This window comes from Mytilus galloprovincialis, chromosome 1 (assembly GCF_965363235.1).
Source record: "Mytilus galloprovincialis chromosome 1, xbMytGall1.hap1.1, whole genome shotgun sequence".
Taxonomy (NCBI): Eukaryota; Metazoa; Mollusca; class Bivalvia; order Mytilida; family Mytilidae; genus Mytilus; species Mytilus galloprovincialis.
In genome coordinates this window covers 109,634,739-109,661,611 of record NC_134838.1, presented here as the reverse complement: position 1 = coordinate 109,661,611, position 26,873 = coordinate 109,634,739, and the positions used below count along the sequence as shown (strand labels likewise).

Below are 26,873 nucleotides of genomic sequence, written 5' to 3'. Positions count from 1 at the left end.
ATTATTTTGGATTGAAGTGCACTTGGTGAAGGCAAATTATTTGCTGTCGCTGTATTTAAAAACTCAATTAATATTGACATGTTGAATGGAAATAGTCAAACCTAAAGAAAAACTGAAATACATAGTCAAACCTAAAGAATTACCAATTACATACAGTCAAACCTAAAGAATTACCAATTGCATACATTCAAACCTAAAGAATTACAAATTACATACTATGAAAGTGTGTGTTTCTGTTGAAAAAGAGAGGAAGTGATTTTTTTCATAATTCAGTGGTAAAAATTGGTATCCAAGGAATAATAATGAATCCACAGTATTTGAGACATTTGTATGATTACTTGGTTAGTGAACACATATATATTAAATCTTGCTTATTTTTTTACCATCAGATTGGCACTGTTAGAAGCTAAGATATGTATTCATATCACAAAGGCATACTGTGGATTCATTTATTTTCGTGGGTATCAACTTTTGTGGATGGAGGAAAACTAAACATTTTTGTGGATATTTGATTTTGTGGTTTTGCCAATCTCTTTATACAAAGCCTATAGAAAATTGATTATTCGTTGAAGCATCCAGGTCTTGTACCTTCTGAAATATTAAGCTTATAAGTAGTTAGTTAATGCCACTGGATCCCTTTCCGTATGTTGAGCTTTCTGAGACAAAACATACAGACAACAAAAAAATTATCTGTCAACAAATTTTCATCATAGCTTGTTTGTTTCCATGTTTAAAGGACTTTCCATTTTTTTGTACAATGCTTATCTTCTTCAGTCTCAGTTCTGTAACTGTAGATTTCTTTATTTAACTAAATTACCTCGGTTGTCTCACCTCTTAAGACTGACTATATTTTTTTTAAATCAATCAAATTGTTCTCTGTATTTGTAAAAACTTTTGTAATAATAACATGAAACCACATAATTTTCTTCATTTAAATGAAGGTCTTACAAATGTGTTAAATTCCTGCCAGTAAAATTCTTATTTTATTAGAATCTGAACTTTTTGTTTCTGCTATTTTGTGATACTTGTAGCAAAAGACCCCATACCAACTTTAGCTGATTTGTTCTTGTGTTGTTGTCTGCAGCTTATGAATTGTTATGTACAAGTTATATCACTAAGCAGTCATTGTATTATTGCAAAGTAATTAAAGGATTATTGCCAAAAAAATGTTAATTTTGCAAAATGTCTCACTCTAGTAATGAACTATGTATATTGATCTTTTTTTCTCAAGGAAATAACATTACAAACTGCAGTGGTTAAAACTGAATTTATTAAAATCTAACATTACAAACGAAGGTTATAAATAATTCCAATTTCTATAATAATCTTCTCAACTTTAAGCAGGTTTTGTATTTAAATCTTCATACAAGCCTTTAAGATAAAATGTCATGTCTTTGTTAAGATTTAAATGAAAAATTGGGATGCTGCAATAATCTGAGACTGTATGATTTAAACAGTATAATACCAATAGCACCATAAATGAAATGAAACACCACCTTGTTTTCTCACTTAGTAAAAATGGCTGTTTATCTATGATGCTATGTGTGACCTTGATATTAAAAAAAGAGGTATACTAAAAAATGGCTAATACAAACAATTAAATACTAGTTACTGGCCAAACCAATATAAAGACTGGACATACCTAAGGCCAAAGACTGACTGCATAAATGGCAAGAAATACTACATTAGATAAGTCCATACAATTAAAAGTTTGAAAATAATGAAATCATTAACATACTAGTACTATGAAATTCTGAGGAATAGTTAGATTTTGTAAAAAAAAAAGGATGGTGCTCACATTTAATAACATTTTTTCCATGCTGCAGAAAAAAGTTATTATCGCTCTTTCCTCAAACGTCATTATATGAGATTTCTTTGGTGTAAATATTCAACACACCATTTTCTTCAATTAAAGTTATAATACACCTATCAATTATCAACAAACAATTTTTAAAGTCATATGAAATAAGTGACTGGTGAAAAATAATGTTAATCCAATTCTTGAACCAATGCATGCATATATCATAAACTTAGTTTCCTGTGCACGATTTAATAATTTTTAATGTATCCATATCGTATTATCGTCAAACAAATATTTCACTTGGTCAGTGTTGTGAAAATATGGCAGCTAATTAATAGTCGTGTTTTGAAAGCAAGGTTTACCAATTGTCACATATATTTAAAGAGATATTGAAATAAAATTAAATTAGTAGGATATATAAAAATTAAATTAAAAGACCAAGACATTAAAACCTCGACTCTTACTTTGATACAGTAATTTATAATGCCAAACGAGCATAAAATACCACAATACAGAGATCAATATATAGAAATATTGGGCACTGATTTCAAACTGTAATGTGGGATTTGTTTTGAAATATTAAAATGGCTTAACTACAATATTACTGCAGAATTTTGTAAAGCTAGCACCTCATTAAATATACCAATAAAAATGTAAAATATATAGAAATATTGGGCACTGATTTCAAACTGTAATGTGGGATTTGTTTTGAAATATTAAAATGGCTTAACTACAATATTACTGCAGAACTTTGTAAAGCTAGCACCTCATTAAATATACCAATAAAAATGTAAAATATATAATATGCTTAAATTACAATAATAAAATTAGACTAGTGAGTGAATGTCTTCCGTTGCAGTCATTCTATACTTGAGCATGAATAAATATCATAATAAAGCTGATTATAAATCATACATTAATCAAATGATTTTATAATACAATCATTTTTAAATTCAAATAAACTGACCTGAGTATAAAGAGATTCATAGTATTTCCTGAAGTTATGGTTCTAATTTTATATTATAGTAAAAAATGTAAATATTTGCTCATTTAGTTTATCATTATTCATAAACAATATTAAAAATTGCAAGACAGTAAAATTCCATTTCATTGGGATCAGTAGAAAAGCAGTTATTGAGAGCTACAACTGTTATTTGGCCCTGAAATTATAGTTCAAATTTAAGACAATTTTTTAATTCCTTTTAAATTATAATAATTTTTCAGATAAACAAAAAGTCTTTTTTTTCAGTGCAGATGTATTATTTATGATATCACTGTAAAATTGACATGATTGAGAAAATTATCATTTAAAATATACAGCTAAATTTGTTATAAAATGAAAGCTATCTAAAAGATGCCTACTCATATCACTTTCTTTGTATACAAGACATTGTGGCAGAAAATATTTTTGACCAAGACTGGTGCTCAATACAAATATTGACAAGAAGGTCCTTAAATAAGGAAGTTTTGCAAGTTCTTGCAGTTTCTCTTAAATCATAAAAAAAACCAGGACCTACAGCAAATGATGATTGACAGATTTCTGTCTTCTAAACATCTGAAGGATATTGTTTAACATATGTAATATATTATGTGTGGGTTTCTTTTTAATTGTAGGGGTTAAAATAATGGCCTTTCATATTTTCTTTTTTTTTCTAAAAAAATATTTTCATCCTTTATACCTTTTGACAATCTAAGTTCATTTCATTCTCAATTTGATGTAAAAGAAACAAAAGAGAAAAAAAATACAATAACTAAATTATCCTATTACAGATATAATATCAAAATACCTTAATTTCAATATCATCAAGATTTGAATGAGACCCATAAAAGACCCCCAACCATTATACAGAGAGAACTTTTAAAATAAAAGTCTCTTGAATCATCACTATATGATATAACTGTTAATAAGGTAGTTGTATAAAATAGAAATGCTGGTATGGTCTGTCTTTGTTTTATTGTCAAAAGAGATGACTTTCCTGGAAACTTTTCATATAGATTAGAGTCAGGATCATAAAATCCTGTCAAAATTCTGAAAAGAAAAAGTAAAGAAATTTAATTAAAAAGAATATTATCAATAACTACCTTTGTAGAAGTACTAAACATGTTTTTTTCGGTTGATATTTTATAATAATTTAATTTTGGATGTAACGCGTCTTCTGATTGGCTGACGTTATTTTGTTATGAGCCCATAGACATAATTTAGTCATGTGACTGTGACGTCATCAACATTTTTTCATGGTTTTCTACGCGCTTTATTCAGTGTGCACCAAATTTTTTATGTTATTTCTCCATAGACAGAAAAAATATTACAGTCATTCCTTAAGTGTGTCTTTCTACTTTGTGATGTTACACTTTTGTTTCAAATAAGGGTGAAAGATGGTACCTATTAAAACGTTTAAACCTGCTGCATTTGTTTTAACCTAGCTTAAGTCAGGAATCTGATGTTCAGTGGTTGTCTTTTGTTGATGTGTATCATAAGTGTTTCTCATTTCTCTTTTTTTTTTTATATAGAATAGATTGTTGGTTTTCCAATGTGAATGGTTTTACACAGTCATTCTTGGGGTCCTTTATACCCATGTTCGGTGCCAGACAATGCTCTGTGTTGAAGACCATACTTTGACCTATAATGATTTACTTTTTCAAATTGTGAATTGGGTGGAGAGTAGTTTCATTGGCACTCAAACCTCACCTTACTATATCTAATTAGAATTAAAGTTTAAAGTTTTTTTAAAAGGTGACAAGTTGAAGCAGTTGTATGAAATATGTATCTTAAACAAGTTTTAAAACAAGAAACCTGAAAGTATGACCTGTTTGATAGAGATTTATTTCTCATTCCATTTGACATAATTGAAAACAATTTGTGTTTGAGTAACAGGTGACTTTTAAAGCAGACATTTACTAAATTTTACCTGTCTTTCTTGCCAAACTGTTTATAGCACCATTGTTGTAATTTGCTATCCTCAATTGGTATATCTTTTATATTTATTCTTTCAACATTCATATGAATTTCTGGAGATTTTCCCATCACAAAATCTGAAAAGTTCAATATTGATTTAGAGGGGATAAAGATGCAATGTGCAAGCAGATATTTGAAAAGACAAACAACCAGACCAACTGATACTAAAAATGGGATTTGATGTATAAAATATACCATTTAACATGGTTGTCATAAATACTACACACATGGCGCTCAATGTACTGCGATTTATGTAATGTCACATCACCTTGACATGTTACAAAGGGGATCTAAAAGTAATACATCTATCAAATAGTCAAGACGTCTTCCCTTTCTACTAACCACTTTATGATATGGTGCTGTCACTGCTGTGACCAAGTTAGTGAAATTCAATTCATTCAAGAAAGTTTTAAGAATTACAGCTTAATTAACAAGATTTAATTTAGTATTTAATTGAAATTAATTCATTTGAGATATGCTTAAAAATTTTAATTTATTTCATTTTATTGATATTTCATTCCAAAGTAATTTAATAATTTTTGGCAAATTTCACTAAAATGACCGTCACTATGTACAAATGTATCATGATTTATGTAGCATCACATCACCTTGATGTGTAACTATGGCTTTTTATGGCTCTTTTCTTTCTATCAACCAGTTTACGATAATAGTATTAATAACAGATCAAAAGGGTTAAACATTTCTCAAAAGTTTGATTTTTAAGTCTCTACATCTGCAAAATTACCTTCACAATTAATGTTAAATAATTGTTTCTTTTCTGTACAACCTATACCTGTTTTTTACAGGGTATTAAAAAGCTTTTTTTTATTTTGACATCAATAGGGTTTTGTGGTAGAAGCTTATATACATTTATAATGATTTGCTATGTCGTGTAAAACTAAGGTTCACATATATTATCTTAACTACCTGGCATTCCATATGCCGGAGTTCTCTTCCTTGTTTCTGTATCATATGTGTTGCTATAAGCAATTGTGACATCATAAACAGCTGTTACATGGTCTTTCAGCTCTCTTAAACTAGATTTCAAAGCTGTTATTCTTGGTGTAAGCACATGATGTAATTTCTTAAATCCTGTCAAAATATATTACAAAATAATATTAAACTGCTATAAAATCAAACTCAGAAATTTGTAACATGTGCTTATAATGTTAACACAACTGCACGTCAAATATGTCTGACCTAAATCTCAAACTTTAAACAATTTATGATGCTGCTGTAAAAATCATGCTAAAGACTCCCTTCTGTGTCTTAGTCGAGGAGAGACACTATGTTAATTGATAATTTACCAAAAGACCATCGTTCTGTTGAAATATTACATGATTAATTCCCTTACTGCTCAGATTGTTATGTGTTATGTCCATAAAATACTTAACAATAAAGAATGACAGGGTTTTAATGGTTCTTAATAATCACATGAATCAGGACAATTCTGTTCAAACATTAACAACTTATACCATGTACTTACCTAAATCAACAGCATACTTTTTACTTTTGTCTATTACTTCAGTTAATTCAGGATTATAACGAGTTCCCTCTGGATAAATAACTAGCCATACCTATCAAATAAATAATAATCTGCATAGTAAACGTAAAAACAAAAAGTTTCATATCAGCTTATGCTTAATGCCATAGGTGGCCTATGATGTTTGAATGATATGCTTTTTTCAGAAACAATTTGGGTAAATTAACAAAGGCCAGTAGTCTTTTCTGGAAGAACCAATGAATAACAATATCTTTTTCTGTTAATTTTGTGCTCTATATCATAGTTATACATGTACATGTGTGTGTCAAACAGTTAATAGTTTGTACAATATCCTGGCTTTACAAATTAACTGTTATTTCATGCTGCATTAACAAGAAAAACAATTTTATTTCAACAAATAGAAAAACAATATTTCCTTAAAGTACATCGGTAAAATATTCTTACAAATTAAACTATTTTGAAAAAAAAACATGGATTTAAGCTCCAATTGACTTTTAATTATCTATTCTCCTTTTTTCACAATTTTTCTTCGCTCATGATTCGCTCATGATTTAGATATTTACACTTGGTTAAGTTTGTTGAGGACAATAAGGTGACCTATCAATGTCTTTTATATGTGCTGATCCATTGCTGTCTCATTCTCTTATCATACATCTCATCTTCTTTATTTTAAATCTGAAACAGTAATTTTCATTTTTTATATATATATTTAACCTTTTTTTCAGAGATTAAAGTATAGTCTATACTTACAGGAATTTCATTATTCTTTAGATACTGTAATTCTTTTATAAACTTTTCTCCATTGAATTTTCCACTTCTTCCAACAAATACACAGCTATGCTAAGGAAGACACATTTGTACCATGAAAACAGTTATAACATAATCAATGAAAGAATTCAAATTCTAAAAATTATTCAAAGAGTAACCTACATTCTTGGATTTATTGTTATCTTTGCTACATAATCTCACCTCATTTTAAATGATAATTCTGACATTGACAACACGTATTGTTGCATTAAGTAGAGGAGTGACATTACAGTACATGTATCTATTTCACATGTGAAATTACCACTTTTTATTTGACTGAGCTATATTACTATTTCATTGCAATCAAGTGTAAGCTAAGAATAATTTACCCTTTAAAAAATTAAGATGAAAAAACAACAAAAAAACTGATACCTGATAACAGTAGAAACCATAGATTGGTAGATATTTGAGTCCACTTTTCATTACATATCTGACTTTTCCAGTACATTGTTTTTGTTCTGATAACATACAGGCGACAATCCAATCCACTGAAAAAAGTACCATTTTGTAAACTATTTTAACAAGTTTTGTGCATTAAATGAAAATCAAATCATCTAATATTCTTTTCGATTTTTTGTTGCAAATAACTTTGCAGCTTAACTATATAAAGCATATCAAGTATGTCTTTATTAACAATTAGGAATACAGCATAATTCACAGACCTTGACTGCTTTGAAGCAACAGATTATAATTGATCAGAACTGATTTTGAAACTCATCCCAGACATTGCTGATATAAATCTTTCATGTAAATTTCATAATAATCCTACAAGAATATTTTTACTTCATCTCAAAGAAGTACCATAATTCACAGTTTTACAGTCAAGAATGTTTAGTTTTCTGTGGGGCAGCATCTAAACAAAGATGCCTCAGAGTGTGAACAATGTGTCCTGGTAGGGCAAACAAAGACTGTCAGATTGCCTCAGAGTGTGAAAAATGTGTCCTGGTAGGGCAAACAAAGACTGTCAAATTGCCTCAGAGTGTGAACAATGTGTCCTAGTAGGGCCTTATGTCTTGCCTCAGAGTGTGAACAATGTGTCCTGGTAGGGCCTTTTGTCTTCCTGCATTGCTCCAGCTGACTATTACCTAGTGAACTTGCAAGTTAAAAATCCTTCTCATGTGTCAGTCTTGTACAAAGTAAAGCCAGGTTTGTTTCTGTTTAAAGAATGTATGAGATTTGAACATTGGGTAAGCTACAATGTTGCCTTGAATTTATATTCTGGGTAAGCTACAATGTTGCCTTGAATTTATATTCTGGGTAAGCTACAATGTTGCCTTGAATTTATATTCATGTTTTCATATGGAATATTTAAATCATGTAAATTTCCACCTGAGGTTAAACAGCTTGATATCACTATCATCATCTTGTTCATGGACAAATAATGGACTGCATGTACGATGTATGCCATACATTTTTCTTTACATGTTTTATATATTAACAATTTTAGACTTGAGAGGTTTCACCAGTGGCTGTTAAGAATAAGTTTTTTTTTTTACTTATACAAAACAAATCCTTGTGATTCATAACATTTTTAATCACTGATCTTAACAGATTGTATGTGTATTATTTTAACTGAAATTCATTTCACTAATGAAATAAAAATATTTGCAACTTAACCTTACCCCCACCATACATCAAGAATTTTCTAGGGAAGACTGAGCTAGTAAAATATGTCCTTGGTACCTTTAATACTTTACTCAAAATAAGGTTGTCTTTCATTTAGCATAAAAGTGACTAAATCTCCTCAAAACTCCTAGCTGAAACCCCTGCAGTTTATTAATTACATAAGACAATGTTTCACATGCCCTTTTTGAAGTATCAATTATCGTGCTAAAGTGCCCTTTTCATGATTGGATACCCGTCCTTTTGAAATCCTAGCTGAACACTGTAACTTATGATAACTACTACATGTAAATGTACTTACCTGTACACTGGTGATTTGAAAGGTAAATAACATTTTCATCTCTTTTCTGTATATCTTCAATATCACCATATACATATACCTGCAATAAGTATATATCATAAATAATGTTTGAACAAATTCTATGATTACCAAATTTGGCTGACTGTTAACTTGACACATTAGTAGGTTGTTTCTAGCCTTTATGATTAATGTGAAAAACAATGTATTTATGGAGTATGATTTTTCTATTACTGGTTAATAGACTCCATACTAAACAAGGTTTCTTTTAGTCAGCATCAACAAGTATTGCACAAAGTGTAATAAATAAACTGAATTCCTAGCTAGGATCTGAAATTTAAAGCTTTTCTTAATGATATACCATTCTGCAACCTATCCATTGGACAAAGGAATTAAATAGGAAGCAAACTCTTAAAATTAAATATTCTTAGAAATAAGAGCCTCTTACATGTCTTAAAGCCTAAATTGCTCAGCAACTTGGCAAAGTTACAACTTATATATATGCTCTTTGACAGGAGAAATTTTAGTTTTATCTATAAGTCAGGATTCCAATAGAAACTCATGCTTTTATTATCCCTAGAACTAACAAGTGAAACTGTGAGCTACTGCTCACTGATGATACCCCCGCCGCAAGTGGATAATATTAATAGTGTAAAAATATGCAAGTGTTCGGTAAACAGGAAGTTGTCGAGTGATGAATCTGAAAACGCATCACACGGTATAGCTGACTTATAAAAATCCTGAAACCAAATTTCAGAAATCCTTGTATTGTAGTTCCTGAGAAAAATGTGACGAAAATTTTCAACTTGGTTATCATGTGTAAAATCATACAAGTGTTCGGTAAACAGGAAGTTGTCGAGTGATGAATCTGAAAACGCATCACACGGTATAGCTGACTTATATAAATCCTGAAACCAAATTTCAGAAATCCTTGTATTGTAGTTTCTGAGAAAAATGTGACGAAAATTTTCAACTTGGCTATCATGTGTAAAATCAGACAAGTGTTCGGTAAACAGGAAGTTGTCAAGTGATGAATCTGAAAACGCATCACACGGTATGGCTGACATATATAAATGTTGATACCAAATTACAGAAAGGGTGGATGTGTAGTTCCTGAGAAAAATGTGACGAAAGTTTCATGGGATGGACTGACTGACTGACTGACGGACGGACTGATGGACGGACGGACTGACAGACAGAGGTAAAACAGTATACCCCCCCTTTTTTAAAGCGGGGTTATAATTTTAAAGGGGGGGTATAATTATACCTTAAAGGGACATGAAACTTCTAACAGTATTTAACAATTACTAAATTTTCAGTGTCTCAGACTGAGAGTTACTAATTTTCTTGATGTAACTCTTGATCTACAGTATTGTGTACATAACATTATTCTGTAAATTACAATAAAAATGTATGTCTCCAAGAACATGAAAAAGAATTAGAAAACAAAATGAAGCACACAATCTGTACAAGAAAAGAATACAAAATCAGTTCCCATTGATATTTAATAATTAATCAATAGTGCAGTTACTAAAAAATTACAAGTTACATTTATCAGTGAGTCACTTCAGAAAGAAAGCATTGAATATCGCATAGTTAAAGCTTAGTTTAAATTGCCTGGTCTGAGCAAGGATTTGTATCCTTCTTTACAAATATTTGGTCTTTAATTAGCTTATCAAAATGCAATACAGTAAATAATATATGTTATTCAGGTCTCAGACAGGGTATATACTGTGACATTCCCCACTTAGAGTTTACATCCCCTGAGTTACACATACATGTATATTACGGATTACCCCTGACTTAATGTTATTTTCCAGTGCAGGTATTTGTTGACAACACATATATATTGAAAAACCTAACCTGATATGTTCCGCATGTGTGAAGGATATTCTAATTTGCTGTGAACATAATTTTATCGTGTATGTAATAATTTATAATAACACTTTTAACATTAGATTAAAGTATTAAAAGTGTAAATTGCGTGATTGTGTATCAAAAACGTATTATTGACTGAAGCACGTCATTATTTTTCCTCTGTGAGCCTCTGACATTCGTTAGCTTATCGCTACGTCACATAGTAACCGGTGTTATGATGACGTTTTTGAGGTTCTAATTGGGGATAAAAACGTCGTATATATATATGTTAGAATCAGATCGACATCCGGCCTCTAATCGACGTCCGTTTCTGAAATCGACGTCCAAATCTGACCTCACATTCTCAAATCGACGTCCAATATTTTGATACTCTAATCGACGTCCAATGTGACGACATGTATTGCCAAAACTACGCCTGATTGATTGTAGCCATCTTAAATTGATGTCCAATATCAATAAATAATAAATAACTGGACATAAATAAGGCTGTTAGTTTGTTTGGAGAGTTGTCTCATTGGCAATCATACGAAATCTTCTTTTTGATATTAACTGTTTACACAATATACATGTACATGTTTTGTCGGGTTCAAACATGAATACATACTTTCCATATAGATATTTTTCAACCCGAAATAGGTATCATGCATATTAAAGTTTATCTTGACAGAAAGTTAATCGAATCGATCTACATAGTAGTGTGTCATTCCTATTCATGTTAATAAATGACATGCACGTAAGTGTATGTCAAGAGAAAGCAACCTACAATGTAACGACAAAGAAAACTAAACAACATCTAGAGGGCATTATTCAATCTTCCACAATAGACAAAATAAAGAAGTACAGCCAATTGTTGTTGTATTTTAGTATTATAATTCGGACTCTGTAAGATAGTTTTAACAAATTTATGAGTTTCACACCTGGAGTGAGACATGTATGCAAAAAATTGGCAATTATGGATTTATGTCTATCATATTTGTTTTTCAGATTATTTGTTTTTAAATAAGACCATTAATTTTCTAATTTGAATTGTTTTTATTATTCATGTGTTACCACATCTCTTTATTTTCATGTAATCTCTAAAATAAAAAAAATGATATCACAACCTGGTTACATATTTAGTCTAGCATGTTATAAATCTGTAAAAAAAATATATTTCTTTTAAATAGATCTAATTCGTCCCACATAATATTTTTAATGGTCTAATGGTTTCAGCTGCTGTCGGTTCTGGTCAATTTTGTTTTCTGTGTCCAAAACGGACGTTGATTAGAAAAGCTTAAAACTGGACGTCGATTAGAGAAGCTAAAAATTGGCCGTCGATTTAGAAGGATATTTAAGGAAGCTTGCTTGTCATGTTTTGGAATTTTGGTCAGATTTTCGAAATCCTCTGATTTTATCCATTTGAATGCATTTACAAATTTTTTCCTATTATATAATTCTTTTACACGCATAGTGATAAGCTGTCTGTTAAAGTCTAATAAAATTTTAATTATTTTTTAATAGTTTTTGATGACTTAAACTTATCAATGATAAAGCTATGAAAAGTCAAGAGAAAACATTTCCCGCCAACATTTCTATGGCTAATATCTGCAAAATAAGCACGGTGACCTACATATTTTTTCTGCTCTTTTGATTCCTTTATTAATCCTCTATCAATATATGCTAGTGTTTTGAAAAGTTAATTATTTTTAAACTGAGAAGCCAGCTCCTTTCCGTCAGATTTGGACGTCGATTTGAGGAACAGACGTCGATTAGAGACAGGACGTCGATTTGAGTCTAACATATACCCCGCCAGTTTCCTGAATATATACTGACATCTCTGTGTTGTTATCCATTGAATCACAAACCTCGACACATTTGTAATCCGTATTATCAGTTTATATATATGTTAATTCCACATCTTATGTTTTTAACCATGCTGGCATACATTTTGTTGCATATTAAAAGCAGTGCTAAGATACATTGTACAGGAAATGGTATGCTTTTAATATTAAAAGAGCAAACCCCACACATCATATTTAAATAAACTGCTGACACTGATATACAATGTATGTCTTGTCTGTCAGTAGAAAAAGTAAAATAAAAATTTCTGATGGACAGAAACATTTCCAATTACTTTGAGATACATGTAGCTAGTGCCAGACCATTACCTAGGGGGTAAGGGCCTTGAAATGTTTGTCAAAGTGAGAGTTTCTAATCATCATACAAAATAGCTAGATAACACTGTAGTGCGCACATCAAGGGTAGAGAGCCTCAAATCTGCACTCACACCCAGTCAATAAATTGGCGGCACTCTCTCAAACCCGTTCATAATTATAGACTTTTTGAGACAGGATTTTCTTAGTTATAAATGTTATAGTTTGCCAAAATGAAGATTTTACTGTTTTTTTTTCAAAAATGTTATAAAAAGTATGGGAAACTGTGCTATTTTTCAAGCTGTGAGTTGATGTAAATTGCCAAAATATGGTTAGATGTTCATGAAAAAACGCATTTGTGTGCATAAAAAAAAATCCATGAAATAGAATTTTGAAATAAATTGAGAGAAGATAGGTTTTATGATATGTTTTAAGAAATTAAAAAGAAAAAATTTAAATGGTGTCACCGAACTTGTTTTCTTGCTACAATTAAAATTTAAAAAAAATCCTTATAATAGTCCAATATAAAAAATTTACTAAGAGTTATCTCCCCTTAAATGACTCATTTGAAAAAATGACTCTAAAACCAAACAAAAATGGTATTTGTTGAAATATTTTGAATAATACAATAAATCACCACGTTTTCTTTATATAAATAAACTGTCTAACCATTAAATTGCAAATTTGCAGATTTGGGCAAATAAATAGACCGATTTTGTATTGCGATTGAAAAATCCAAGATGGTGGTATACCATCAATCTACCTTAAAGCCAGAATGAATAGTTATCGACAACGTATAATTTCATACAGATACAGATAAAAAAAATGTCCATTCATTTGATGTTTGAGCATTCGATTAAGGACTGTCCTTTTTGAATTTTTCTTGGAGTTCAATATTTTTGTGAATTTACGTTTTTGTATGTTTAAAAAGTTCCTATCAAACTATTATATAGATGTACATGAATTGATAGTCGACAATCCCATCATGCCCATGGACAGAAATGGGACAGAAACAAGGCAGAGGCGGATTTAGGGGGGCCAGGGGGCATGGCCCCCACCCCCTTTTTAGGAAAAAAATTGGTTGCTTATATAGGGAATCATTGAAGGGTGACAGGAGCGGGCCCCCTCTTAAGTCAGTCAGTGGGCCCCCACTTAAGAAAATTTCAAGATCCGCCACTGCAAGTGACCTGTGTCTTCAATATGCAAGTTTTAAACTTCGCTAATACATATCTAAATACGTTTACCAAAACATTACCTTTGCTTTTACATAGTTGTGGAAAAAGAACAGTGTTAATCTCATGTAACTAGAGAATAAGGCATCATCTCCAATTCTGTAAATCTTTTTAGGCAAAGGTGCAGACAATAATCTAAGTGCACCCCAAAACATCATTGTAATTGAAGATGATCCCATCATAAGGAAACAAGGGATTGTCCATCTTAACGAATGTATGTGAGAGAGAAGAGTTATCATTGGTTTTCTGTAAGACCTTCGGGTTTTTTAATTTAAAAAAGCATGGACATTTATAACCGGAAGTTTTTGTTGGTACTGTAATAATTAAACCGGTGATGGACCTATTCCGGATTGTGTTGCTTTTAGTAAAATAAAATAAAGGAAAACATGATATACAAATGCCAGAATATCCCTACTGTACACCTTAGACTTTGCAGGCAGTGTGGCTCATGCATTGAGACAGAGGATGAGATTAGTTTTTTTTTTTTTTTTTTTTTTTGGGGGGGGGGGGGGGGGAGTTTATATCTTAAATACATATTTTTCATGAAACTAGGCAAAAGTGGTTAAAAAATGGTAAATTTGTCATTTATTGGCAAAAACTCCTATACGACTGATTTGTCTAACATTTTTTTTACGTATACATATGACACATTATCATAGGGAGAGCTCATTTTTGCTTCTTTCAAATTTTCTCTTTTTATAACGGTTCACATAATAATAAACCAAAAAATTGCATTTTCCCCCATATTTTCAGCATATTTGTTATGAGCATTGTGGTCAAGCAGTTTGTTTGAATTTGTCTCAGTAGATCATCAGACTGAGATTTTTTGTTAAAAGATTACAAAAATAAAAAAAAAAAATGGTAAAAAAATGACTATACAAGGCAATAAAAGTTATCTGGTCGGACGGTGAACGGCCAAGTGCTGATAGAAGCCGCTCGCTTGGCGTAGAGGCTAGGCCGTACATTGATCTATAATGGTTTACTTTTTTTTTTGTTATTTGGTTTGAGAGTTGTCTCATTGACACTCACACCACATCTTCCGATATCTATATCTGTCTCTGCTTGACCTATAGGGCCAGATGAGCTAAAAAGGGATAACGACAACCCCTAAAAATACCACACAGCCCCCGTACAAGCATCTGAAATTACAAACTACGAGGCTTGACTGTGCGTTTAAATTTTTGTTTTACAAAGTCAAAATCAAAGTCAACGGTTTTTATTGATATAAAATCCAAAATCTCAAACAAACAAAGAACAAACATAAATCATAACAACCGTTTATATATCAATACAGAACATAAAAAAATATATATAAAAATAAATAAATTTTGTGTATTTACTGTCTTCTGATTGGTTACAATTATTAGTTTTATTTTCAATGTTGTCAATTTTGATGCCGACACGCCCACTATGACGTTGTGTATTCATACGCCAAAATGTGTGTACGTTGTTATTGTAAAGATAAATAATATAAAAAGTTCGTTGAGCCTTCTTTTTGATAGAAATTTATTTATAATGAATGGCAATAATTTATTTTGATTTTATTGAACCATAAAACTAATTTTTGACTCTTCACATCTAACATAATCCGTTTCGCGGATTATTCAATGTGAAGAGTCAAAAATTAGTTTTATGGTTCAATAAATTCAAAATAAATAATAGCCATTCATTAAATATTATTTTTCTTTCTGTCTATTTTTACATGTGAAACGTAAAACGTTTACTTTGAACTCCTTTTGTTCTAAGTTACCGCCACGGTAACGTCAATGACGTTTGTCATATTTAATATTGTTGGTGATATTTGCAATATTTAGAATGGACACGGCATCTTCCTTACAATGAAGTCGGGGAACAAAATAAAAGGACAAAAGAAGAAGACACAGAAAAAAGAGAAAACACAAACTGAAGAAAAAGGAAAAGGCGATCCTAATGATTTGTTGAAAAAGTTAGCTGTACAACACAACAGACAGTCATTGGTAGGGATGTTATTTATTTCTTAATGGCAAAATTCTTAAATGGCAACATTTTACAAACCAGGAAATATTTCTGACCATTTTTTCACTTTGAAAATGTGACTTGACTATAAGATCGAGTTTTCGAGACCTCGTGATTTCCAATTTACAAGACACGAATTCTATACTACTTATAACAATGGAATTTAAAATTTGTTATTATGAATTCTTCAGCGTTTTTCTCCCACGGGTAATGCCAAACACCAATCTACTTGAAAGTATTATAAAATAATTTTAACTTTTATTTGGTTCTTGTCTTTTATTAAAAGATTTGTTTAAATACTGCTTTACATGAGTATCGTAAATAAAACCAAAACGTCTAGTAGTGGTGTTCTATTAGTACCCATTGGAATAATGTGCTCTTTTTGGAAATACATCCACAAAACTCAATCATAATGTTATAAATAAAAGAAAATTAAGAATCTTGATAATATTTGCTTAGTGTCAATCTTTATTGGGATAACCATGGGTTTTAACCAAATCGGAGACAAAGGACAGACAAATTGTGACTGTTTTGACCATTCTAATAGAAGAACAGATGCTGACGATCGAAGCATAGCAGCGTAGAGTATAAAAAAATCAAACATCAGCTTTGCATTGAACAAAATAGAAGTATGCATGGGAATCGCAACAGAAATATTTTTATTTTTTAATACATGAATGCTCCGGTTGAAAGATATAGTCATGTGAATGGTTGAACAAGATAGTTATGTGAATGGTTGAAAGGTATATAGTTTTGTGACATAGTTTTGGGAATGGTTGAAAGGTATAGTCATGGGAATTTTTGAAAGACCGTCATGTGAATGATTAAAAGGTCATGTTCAGAAACTTATTTATTATTTTACAGCAAACAGATGCTGACCAAGTATCATGTTCAACACCAACAGATAATGAAGGTAAAAAACTATAATTATTATTCTTAAAAGAATATGATATGGATGAATATCAAACTGACAGCAACTATCAACATATGACAATCTCAAGTCATGATACACCATATACAGATGAGTGAAACGATAAGAAGATTTGGTATGATTGCCAAAGAGATCGCAAATACATGATTTATGCGGTGATAAATAACCTAAATGTCTATTATACAATTAAACGTCTTGCAATTTGGTCAGACATTTTTGCAGAGGGTTACTTTTAAATAAGATAATACGATGTATAAATGAGATTTTAAAAAAATGCCCAAAGCGAGAACAATTATCCAAAACATATTTTTTAGGACTAACTGATGGATATCTAACGCATAAATATATATTTTTGAACGTAACGTTCTTGGATTTTTTTTATTATCTTATACTACTTTTTTAATTGTTATTTAACTTGTCAGTTAACTTGATACCATATATTGAACACTGTTTGTCAAGGTTTGATCAGTGAATTACATTGATACTTTGTGTTTAAAAGGAGTTCCCAATGCCACCAGTCGAATGTCTAGCGCCGGTGCCGGTAGTACTAATGGAGATACAGAACTACCAGAATGGTTTGAAGATATCACTACAGATAATGAGGACGCATTTAAAGAGGTTAGACATAGGAATATGTATTATAAAAAAATAACTTGAGTATTGTTGGTTAAATTAAAGTATTCTTTTTAAAAAAATCGAATCCACTTCAATATGGTCAATAGCCTGTCGTTCTTTGAATAAGATAAATACTTTGTTATCTGTTCTCTGGTCGGGTTATTGTCTGACACATTCCCAATTTTAATTCTCAATTGTATTCTCTGATTTGTGAATGTGACTGTATGCACATATCTGATTTAGAACAATGAAGAAAAAGATAATTATTTATTTTTTCAGCTGTTTGATATGTTGGATTCCGCGAAAACGGGCACGTTGAATGTCGACGGTCTTTATGAAGGTCTAAAGAGAGTAGATAGTGGAATTACCAGAGAGGAGGTTGAAGCTGTCATGAACAAGCTGGATAAAGATGGAAATGGAGAAATTGATTTTGACGAGTTTCTTATTCACATGACACAAGGAGATGCAGCAGGGGAGGATGGTCAGGGTAAGTATAATAACACAAGGAGACGCAGCAGGGGAGGATGGTCAGGGTAAATATAATTCGTCACTGACATGACACAAGGAGATGCAGCAGGGGAGGATGGTCAGGGTAAAGACAATTCTTCACTGACATGACACAAGGAGATGCAGCAGGAGAGGATGGTCAGGGTAAATATAATTGTTCACTGACATAACACAAGGAGATGCAGCAGGAGAGGATGGTCAGGGTAAATATAATTGTTCACTGACATAACACAAGGAGATGCAGCAGGGGAGGATGGTCAGGGTAAATATAATTGTTCACTGACATGACACAAGGAGACGCAGCAGGGGAGGATGGTTAGGGTAAATATAATTCTTCACTGACATAACACAAGAAGACGCAGCAGGGGAGGATGGTCAGGGTTAATATAATTCTTCACTGACATAACACAAGGAGATGCAGCAAGGGAGGATGGTCAGGGTAAATATAATTCTTCACTGACATAACACAAGGAGACACAGCAGGGGAGGATGGTTAGGGTAAATATAATTTGTCACTGACATGACACAAGGAGATGCAGCAGGGGAGGATGGTCAGGGTAAATACAATTCTTCACTGACATGACACAAGGAGATGCAGCAGGAGAGGATGGTCAGGGTAAATATAATTCGTCACTGACATGACACAAGGAGATGCAGCAGGGGAGGATGGTCAGGGTAAATACAATTCTTCACTGACATGACACAAGGAGATGCAGCAGGAGAGGATGGTCAGGGTAAATATAATTGTTCACTGACATAACACAAGGAGATGCAGCAGGGGAGGATGGTCAGGGTAAATATAATTGTTCACTGACATGACACAAGGAGACGCAGCAGGGGAGGATGGTTAGGGTAAATATAATTCTTCACTGACATAACACAAGAAGACGCAGCAGGGGAGGATGGTCAGGGTTAATATAATTCTTCACTGACATAACACAAGGAGATGCAGCAAGGGAGGATGGTCAGGGTAAATATAATTCTTCACTGACATAACACAAGGAGACACAGCAGGGGAGGATGGTTAGGGTAAATATAATTTGTCACTGACATGACACAAGGAGATGCAGCAGGGGAGGATGGTCAGGGTAAATACAATTCTTCACTGACATGACACAAGGAGATGCAGCAGGAGAGGATGGTCAGGGTAAATATAATTCGTCACTGACATGACACAAGGAGATGCAGCAGGGGAGGATGGTCAGGGTAAATACAATTCTTCACTGACATGACACAAGGAGATGCAGCAGGAGAGGATGGTCAGGGTAAATATAATTGTTCACTGACATAACACAAGGAGATGCAGCAGGAGAGGATGGTCAGGGTATATATAATTGTTCACTGACATAACACAAGGAGATGCAGCAGGGGAGGATGGTCAGGGTAAATATAATTCTTCACTGACATGACACAAGGAGACGCAGCAGGGGAGGATGGTTAGGGTAAATATAATTCTTCACTGACATAACACAAGGAGACGCAGCAGGGGAGGATGGTCAGGGTTAATATAATTCTTCACTGACATAACACAAGGAGATGCAGCAAGGGAGGATGGTCAGGGTAAATATAATTCTTCACTGACATGACACAAGGAGACGCAGCAGGGGAGGATGGTTAGGGTAAATATAATTCTTCACTGACATAACACAAGGAGACGCAGCAGGGGAGGATGGTCAGGGTTAATATAATTCTTCACTGACATAACACAAGGAGATGCAGCAAGGGAGGATGGTCAGGGTAAATATAATTCTTCACTGACATAACACAAGGAGACGCAGCAGGGGAGGATGGTTAGGGTAAATATAATTCTTCACTGACATAACACAAGGAGACGCAGCAGGGGAGGATGGTCAGGGTTAATATAATTCTTCACTGACATAACACAAGGAGATGCAGCAAGGGAGGATGGTCAGGGTAAATATAATTCGTCACTGACATAACACAAGGAGACGCAGCAGGGGAGGATGGTCAGGGTAAATATAATTCGTCACTGACATGACACAAGGAGATGCAGCAGGGGAGGATGGTCAGGGTAAATACAATTCTTCACTAACATGACACAAGGAGATGCAGCAGGAGAGGATGGTCAGGGTAAATATAATTGTTCACTGACATAACACAAGGAGATGCAGCAGGAGAGGATGGTCAGGGTAAATATAATTCTTCACTGACATGACACAAGGAGACGCAGCAGGGGAGGATGGTTAGGGTAAATATAATTCTTCACTGACATAACACAAGGAGATGCAGCAGGGGAGGATGGTCAGGGTTAATATAATTGTTCACTGACATAACACAAGGAGATGCAGCAAGGGAGGATGGTCAGGGTAAATATAATTCTTCACTGACATAACACAAGGAGATGCAGCAGGAGAGGATGGTCAGGGTAAATATAATTGTTCACTGACATAACACAAGGAGATGCAGCAGGAGAGGATGGTCAGGGTAAATATAATTGTTCACTGACATAACACAAGGAGATGCAGCAGGGGAGGATGGTCAGGGTAAATATAATTCTTCACTGACATGCCACAAGGAGACGCAGCAGGGGAGGGTGGTCAGGGTAAATATAATAACACAAGGAGATGCAGCAGGGGAGGATGGTCAGGGTAAATATAATTCTTCACTGACATAACACAAGGAGACACAGCAGGGGAGGATGGTTAGGGTAAATATAATTCTTCACTGACATATCACAAGGAGATGCAACAGGGGAGGGTGATCAGGGTATATATAATTCTTCACTGACATGACACAAGGAGATATAATACTCTCTTTAAAATAGGGTAGTGGGCAGGTTAAATATAATTCCTCACTCACATGACATATTTTTATATAAACTGGAGGTTCCTTAATTTTTAAATAAAGACGAAATATAAACGTGAAAACATTTTTTGTTTCAAATATGCTTAATGAGGTTTTTAATGTGGTAGTCAGTTGGAAAATTGTTCAAAACCCGCCAACCCTATATTGATATTTATTAATCCCGATCTTTATAAGATCAAAATAAGATAATATGACCAATCATATAAGTATTACTTCTACAGAAGGATCACGGAAAGGATTTTCAAGAAGACAGAGATTATTTTACACGGCCATTACACAATTTTCTATGAAGACCACTCTAGAATTGGAGAAAAAGAAAATTCAACCTCATGTGATAAGTCATTATACAGCTGGAGCCCGTTTAGAGGGTTTAACTGATAGACAGCTAGCCAGACAGATGAAGAGACTCCAGAGAACAGCTGTTCACCACGATTCACCATATGCCAAACCTCTTCCTTTTGTTTCTCAGATGAACTGTAGTGTTGTGATGGTAAGATTGAGTATAGTCTACAATAGCGATCTGTGTATAATTTTAAAGTTCGTGTATAGATTGGGAGATATTAACAATATACCATTAGAAAGGGGTTAAATAGTTTGTAATTCATACATCATAGAAAACAAGGCGATTTGATACGATTGTCAATGAGACAACAATCAACCAAAGGACAAGGATGTGAACTACAAATCAACTCAGTCATTTTGAGCTCAGTGTTGTTTCAAACCTTAATTTTTATATGGAATCGTCGGTAGAAATAATAAAGTTTCAACCGATGACTTAATGTGATAATTTCCACTGAGTTTTATAAAAGATGTCCAGTGGGCAATGTTCAACTATAAATTACCATTCCAACACTGAATAGTTTTACTATATTTTTTTCCGATGTCTTTTGGTCTATGGTGAATAGTTGTCTCTTAATTGGTAATCATATCACATATCCATATTTGATTCATATTTTATAATGAAAGTTTATTAATACAGCCTGATGTAGTCCAATGGATTAGAATTTATGATTTTTTCAAACTAAAAACACTTCATAAAATATTCGCAGATATGTTTTACCAATAACTAAGATTCTTACACGCTTTACTGAGCACAGCGGAAAGTATCGGGACATACTGATCACACCCACTAAATAGATTGCCTACTAATCATATTTATTTGCTTCTAGTTAATGTCTATGTAAATATATTCTGTTGTTCTAATCATTGTATCATGTCTACAAGTACGATATTAAAAAAAAACCCGTCTGTTTGAAATATTCTGTGAAGTACAGCAACCGATATTAAAACACAAAAGACGATTTCCTATCAGAAGGTCAGTACTTTGAGGTAGATACGGAATAATATTGTTTGTCTCTTTTTTGTTTGTGAGATCTGATGAATCTTGATTGACCCCACGACATTTACATGTCAACTTAAAGTTGTTTAATCCATTTTCGACCCTCTATAGTGGTCTTCTGTGGGAAATTTTGTCGTACGGTTGTCAGATCATTGATGTTTACCCGGATAGTACTTTTTTCTGTATTTTTAGTTGGTGTCCTGTTCCAAGGCATAACTCTGCCTACTATCCACAATACTGAACTTATTTTCCATTGGCAGTTAACATTATACCCCATTAATTCCGTTTGACCCATTTTACAGAACATACCTTTCCCAATAATTGTTTATTTGTTCTTGTCCTGAATATGCATGAACTATTTGCCACTGAACGTTAAGTAAATCCAATAAATATATGTCATTCATCTATATGAACATTGCTAGACATGAATAAAAACTACAATTGAAATAACTTGTCTTGCCTTGCAAATGATTGACTAGTATGAACATTACGTCCTGTTCTTTTCTTGTTTTAATTCTTGTTTACAGGCCAGTATGTACAAGTTGGCAACAGAACGTACTGAAATAGGTCCCAAGGAAAACTCGACCATTCATGAAATACCAGAAGATCATGAAGATGAATCAATTGAACATATTGCACCATTGCCATGGAAGGTAAAGATAAAAAATAATTGCAATTGAAGTTACTATGATAAAACTATCATGAAAGAGTAGAAGTATATTCCTAGCATTATCTACTAAACTCAATTGTAATGTTAATAGGATATTGCAAACATTATTTCGTGGATACAAATAATTCAATTTGTTAACAGCTAAATGTTAAGCAATTTTTACTTTTGAACAATACTATCTGCTCGACATCTCACTGTTAGTGACATTGGTGGCATCCAAGACTATTTGTTTTACATCTATTTGCATATGTTTTAGTTGAAAAATGAGTCATTATCTTGCCATTTAAAATGTAAGACCTAATGACGTTCTGTATTGTTATTTTAGGGACAATGTAAATTTTTACCACAAGACCTTATCTAGTTCTATATTGTTATTTTAGGCACAATTTAAAATGTTTACTACAAGACCTTATAAAGTTCTATATTGTTATTTTAGGCACAATGGAAAATGTTTACCACAAGACCTTATCTAGTTCTATATTGTTATTTTAGGCACTATTTAAAATGTTTACTACAAGACCTTATGAAGTTCTATGTTGTTATTTAAGGCACAATAGAAAACCATATGAAGTTCTATATTGTTATTTAAGGTATTATGGAAAATGTTTACCACAAGAACTTATGAATTTGTATATTGTTATTTTAGGCACAATGGTAAATGTTTACCACAAGACCTTATGAATTTGTATATTGTTATTTTATGCACAATGGTAAATGTTTACCACAAGACTTTATGAAGTTGTATAGTGTTATCTTAGTCACTATCGTATACGGGTCTTGTTATGAAGTTCTGTAATTTTAGGTATAATTGAAAATGTTTACCACAAGACCCAATGATTATTCTATATTGTTATTTTAGGCACAATCTTAAATGTTTACTACATGATGTTATGAAGTTCTATATTGTTATTTTAAGCACAATGGAAGATGTTTACCACAAGACCTTATGAAGTTGTGTATTGCTATTTTATGAACAATTGAAAATGTTTACCACAAGACCTTATGAAGTTCTATATTGTTATTTTAGCCACAATGGAAGATGTTTACCACAAGACCTTATTTAAGTTCTATATTGTTATTTTAGGCACAATGGAAGATGTTTACCACAAGACCTTATTTAAGTTCTATATTGTTATTTTAGGCACAATGGAAGATGAATACAAGAACTGATGAAGTTCTATATTGTTATTTTAGGCACAATGGAAAATGTTTACCACAAGACCTTATGAAGTTCTATATTGTTATTTTGGGCACAATGGAAGATGAATACAAAATCTCATGAAGTTCTATATTGTTATTTTAGGCACAATGGAAGATGTTTACTACAAGAACTTACGAAGTTCTATATTGTTATTTTAGGCACAATGGAAAATGTTTACTACAAGAGATAGTGTTGTGGGTAAATCAAATGAAGAACTTTTGGACAATCTAAGGTCCAGATTAAGTAAGTTTTTATGTTTACTTTCATGAAAATGCAAACTTATTATGTTTCAAAAATTCTTATTCTTTAATGATGATTCTTTGGAATGATGGAGCTACCATATGATTTTTATAGGGAGTGGGCTAGGAAAGAAAATGTTGTCCTGCATTTTTTTTAGTTGTAATCCCTGTCCTACCTTTTAATTTTTCACTCTATTTGGTCCTGTAATTTGTTTTATTAGTTTATCCTGACTTTTTTGCAAAGTTTACTCAAAACTTCTGTCCTGCTATTTTGTTAAATAACATCCTAGCCCCTCACCCCTAAAATTCAAAAAGTAGCTCCATTATACTTATTTATAAAATCATGTTTCAGCAGGGAATACATAGAATAATATTTTTTATAAAATTATCTCTAGATTTGAAATTTATTGTGTATGTATGGACTCTACTGGATTTATAATGACTAACACCATTTGAACACTTAAAACAAACTATAACGATAAAAAGTGCATACCGGTAATATCAATAAGTAAGTTTTATATTATAAACAACTTTGTAAAACTGATATTGAAAAGTATCTAGATGTGATGTTTCTGAGTACTTAATATCGTGATAATCGTCTTCTATTTTCAGATATAACCATGAAGATAAAAGGATCTATTAAAAAGAAGAAGCCTAGCATAGGTATGTTTACATTTGTCACATAAATGCATTTTATTATCCCTAACCTAACAGCAATGGAGTAGTATTCAACCATCCACTACACTTTGTGAATGCTGCTCCTCTGAAATCATTTTTATTCTTACGTTTTGGCATACCTGTAGCATAATGTCATTTGTGAAAGATTTCATTTATGATCATAAGATTGAAAATTTTTCATCAGTTGCAGTTTACACACCAAATCCCAATTTAATTTTTATAATTTTAGTTGTTTCTGTGGGTCTTTCTGTGGATTCTTTTAATTTTGTGTGTACCAATTTTTGTTGACTGCAGAAAAAAAGATACTTTTGTGGATTTTAGACTTTGTAGATTTGCTAAAGACTGTATAAAAGACTCTAGAAAGTTTATTATAGTTCATTGAATATCTAGATTAGTAGTTTACCTCTACCCAAGAAAATTGGAACCTCATCTATGTAATGAATGAAACATTGAATGAAACATTTAATGAAATTTTCTATCCTTTTCATGACGTGGTTCTCTATTAATCATCTGGCATCCAAAGTGTGATGGATGGAGTTATAAATGAATGAACAGACATATGCACCACTATGTACTCACTCTCCAATTTCAGTCAGGATAGATATAAACTCACTTTTTGCTTGTAATAAAAAAGACATGAACAATTGCTACATGTTACATGCTATCAACAATCTAAGAACTGAATTTCTCCCAAGCTTTAAGACATGAACAATTGCTACATGTTGCATGCTATCAACAATCTAAGAACTGAATTTCTCCCAAGCAGTTTCACAAGAATATTAAGCAGAACTAAATTTGTAATGATATTTTACAATTAGAAAAAAAACATCTTTCCAAACAAGTTAAATGGTCCTAATTAGATTGGGAATCATTGACAGTATACAACATTGTTGTGAAGTCTTATTATCTGCTAATGTCTTTATATTTTGTTAAATATATAAATATAAATACATATTTTTTTCCAGCAAAGGCAGCTATCCCCCAAATAGGAAAGTGCAGAGTTCCCTTGCCTGTTCTCAGAGTGAAGTATAAAAGACACCGACCGTCACCTACCATTGATGATTTGCCAAACATTAGAGAAAAGGTAAAACCTATTATGTCATTGGTTGAAATGAAATACAGCAATTTCACAATAAAATAAAAACCAATATTTCACATGTGAAATTAGTCCTATTATATCACTCCTAGGACGTCTGACAACAATAGGTGGTGTAAAATATAGTCAAAGATGTTTCATTTTGTTTTTAACTCTTAATCATTCTTTTAACTAACATTTTTTTTTCAGGCAACCAATGCTCTAGATGATTACTACCATAAGCTACGAATAGTAAGTGTCAAAAATTCTTATGAACACTGGGATAACTTATATGCTGATACTATTCGTTCCAAGAAACTGTTGGCAAACTTCCGAACTGTTTACAGGGCATATTCACCACATAAAGAAGAAGAAGCTTTTGTTGTTACACCTTGGATACCTGGACCTTACAGACATTTCAGGAGGAAAGTAGATTCACGTATCAGACCATTCAGTGCCCATTAAATCTTTTGGTATACGTTTGCTCCCAGTACTAATAAAAATCTATTTAGAATAAACTTTTCTGTTGTTTTCTTTTTTATACCCTGCAGTTTTAAAAGATTTGC

At 32.3% G+C, this 26,873-nt stretch overlaps 2 protein-coding genes across 2 annotated transcripts; one reads left to right on the top strand and one right to left on the bottom strand.

The window, feature by feature from the left end:
- Positions 1-1,252: 1,252 nt before the first annotated feature.
- LOC143050807 (1-acyl-sn-glycerol-3-phosphate acyltransferase epsilon-like) lies at positions 1,253-14,540 on the bottom strand. Its single transcript, XM_076223924.1, has 8 exons — positions 14,255-14,540; positions 8,993-9,071; positions 7,441-7,556; positions 7,012-7,101; positions 6,244-6,334; positions 5,685-5,849; positions 4,711-4,834; positions 1,253-3,830 (listed from the first exon to the last, which is right to left on the bottom strand). The coding sequence occupies exons 1-8, from the start codon at positions 14,468-14,470 to the stop codon at positions 3,605-3,607; spliced, it is 1,107 nt and encodes a 368-aa protein (XP_076080039.1). The 5' UTR covers positions 14,471-14,540; the 3' UTR covers positions 1,253-3,604.
- On the top strand, positions 8,177-26,817 carry LOC143050797 (uncharacterized). Its single transcript, XM_076223913.1, has 11 exons — positions 8,177-8,255; positions 16,046-16,207; positions 17,091-17,139; positions 17,657-17,775; positions 18,052-18,259; positions 21,327-21,595; positions 22,972-23,097; positions 24,474-24,558; positions 25,167-25,217; positions 26,198-26,316; positions 26,518-26,817. Exons 1-11 carry the CDS (start codon positions 8,238-8,240, stop codon positions 26,770-26,772), a joined length of 1,461 nt encoding a protein of 486 aa, XP_076080028.1. The 5' UTR covers positions 8,177-8,237; the 3' UTR covers positions 26,773-26,817.
- Positions 26,818-26,873: the final 56 nt, after the last annotated feature.

Bases quoted from the DNA above. Each gene is read 5' to 3' on its own strand.
- LOC143050797 (XM_076223913.1), top strand. The intron at 17,140-17,656 runs GTAAAAAACTAT...TGTGTTTAAAAG, and splicing joins AACACCAACAGATAATGAAG to GAGTTCCCAATGCCACCAGT. The intron at 18,260-21,326 runs GTAAGTATAATA...TTACTTCTACAG, and splicing joins AGCAGGGGAGGATGGTCAGG to AAGGATCACGGAAAGGATTT.
- LOC143050807 (XM_076223924.1), bottom strand. From the start codon at position 14,470: ATGATAACTCTTCTCTCTCACATACATTCGTTAAGATGGACAATCCCT. The intron at 7,102-7,440 runs GTATCAGTTTTT...TGTCTTCCTTAG, and splicing joins ATGGTTTCTACTGTTATCAG to CATAGCTGTGTATTTGTTGG. The intron at 4,835-5,684 runs GTAGTTAAGATA...TGAACTTTTCAG, and splicing joins TCCGGCATATGGAATGCCAG to ATTTTGTGATGGGAAAATCT.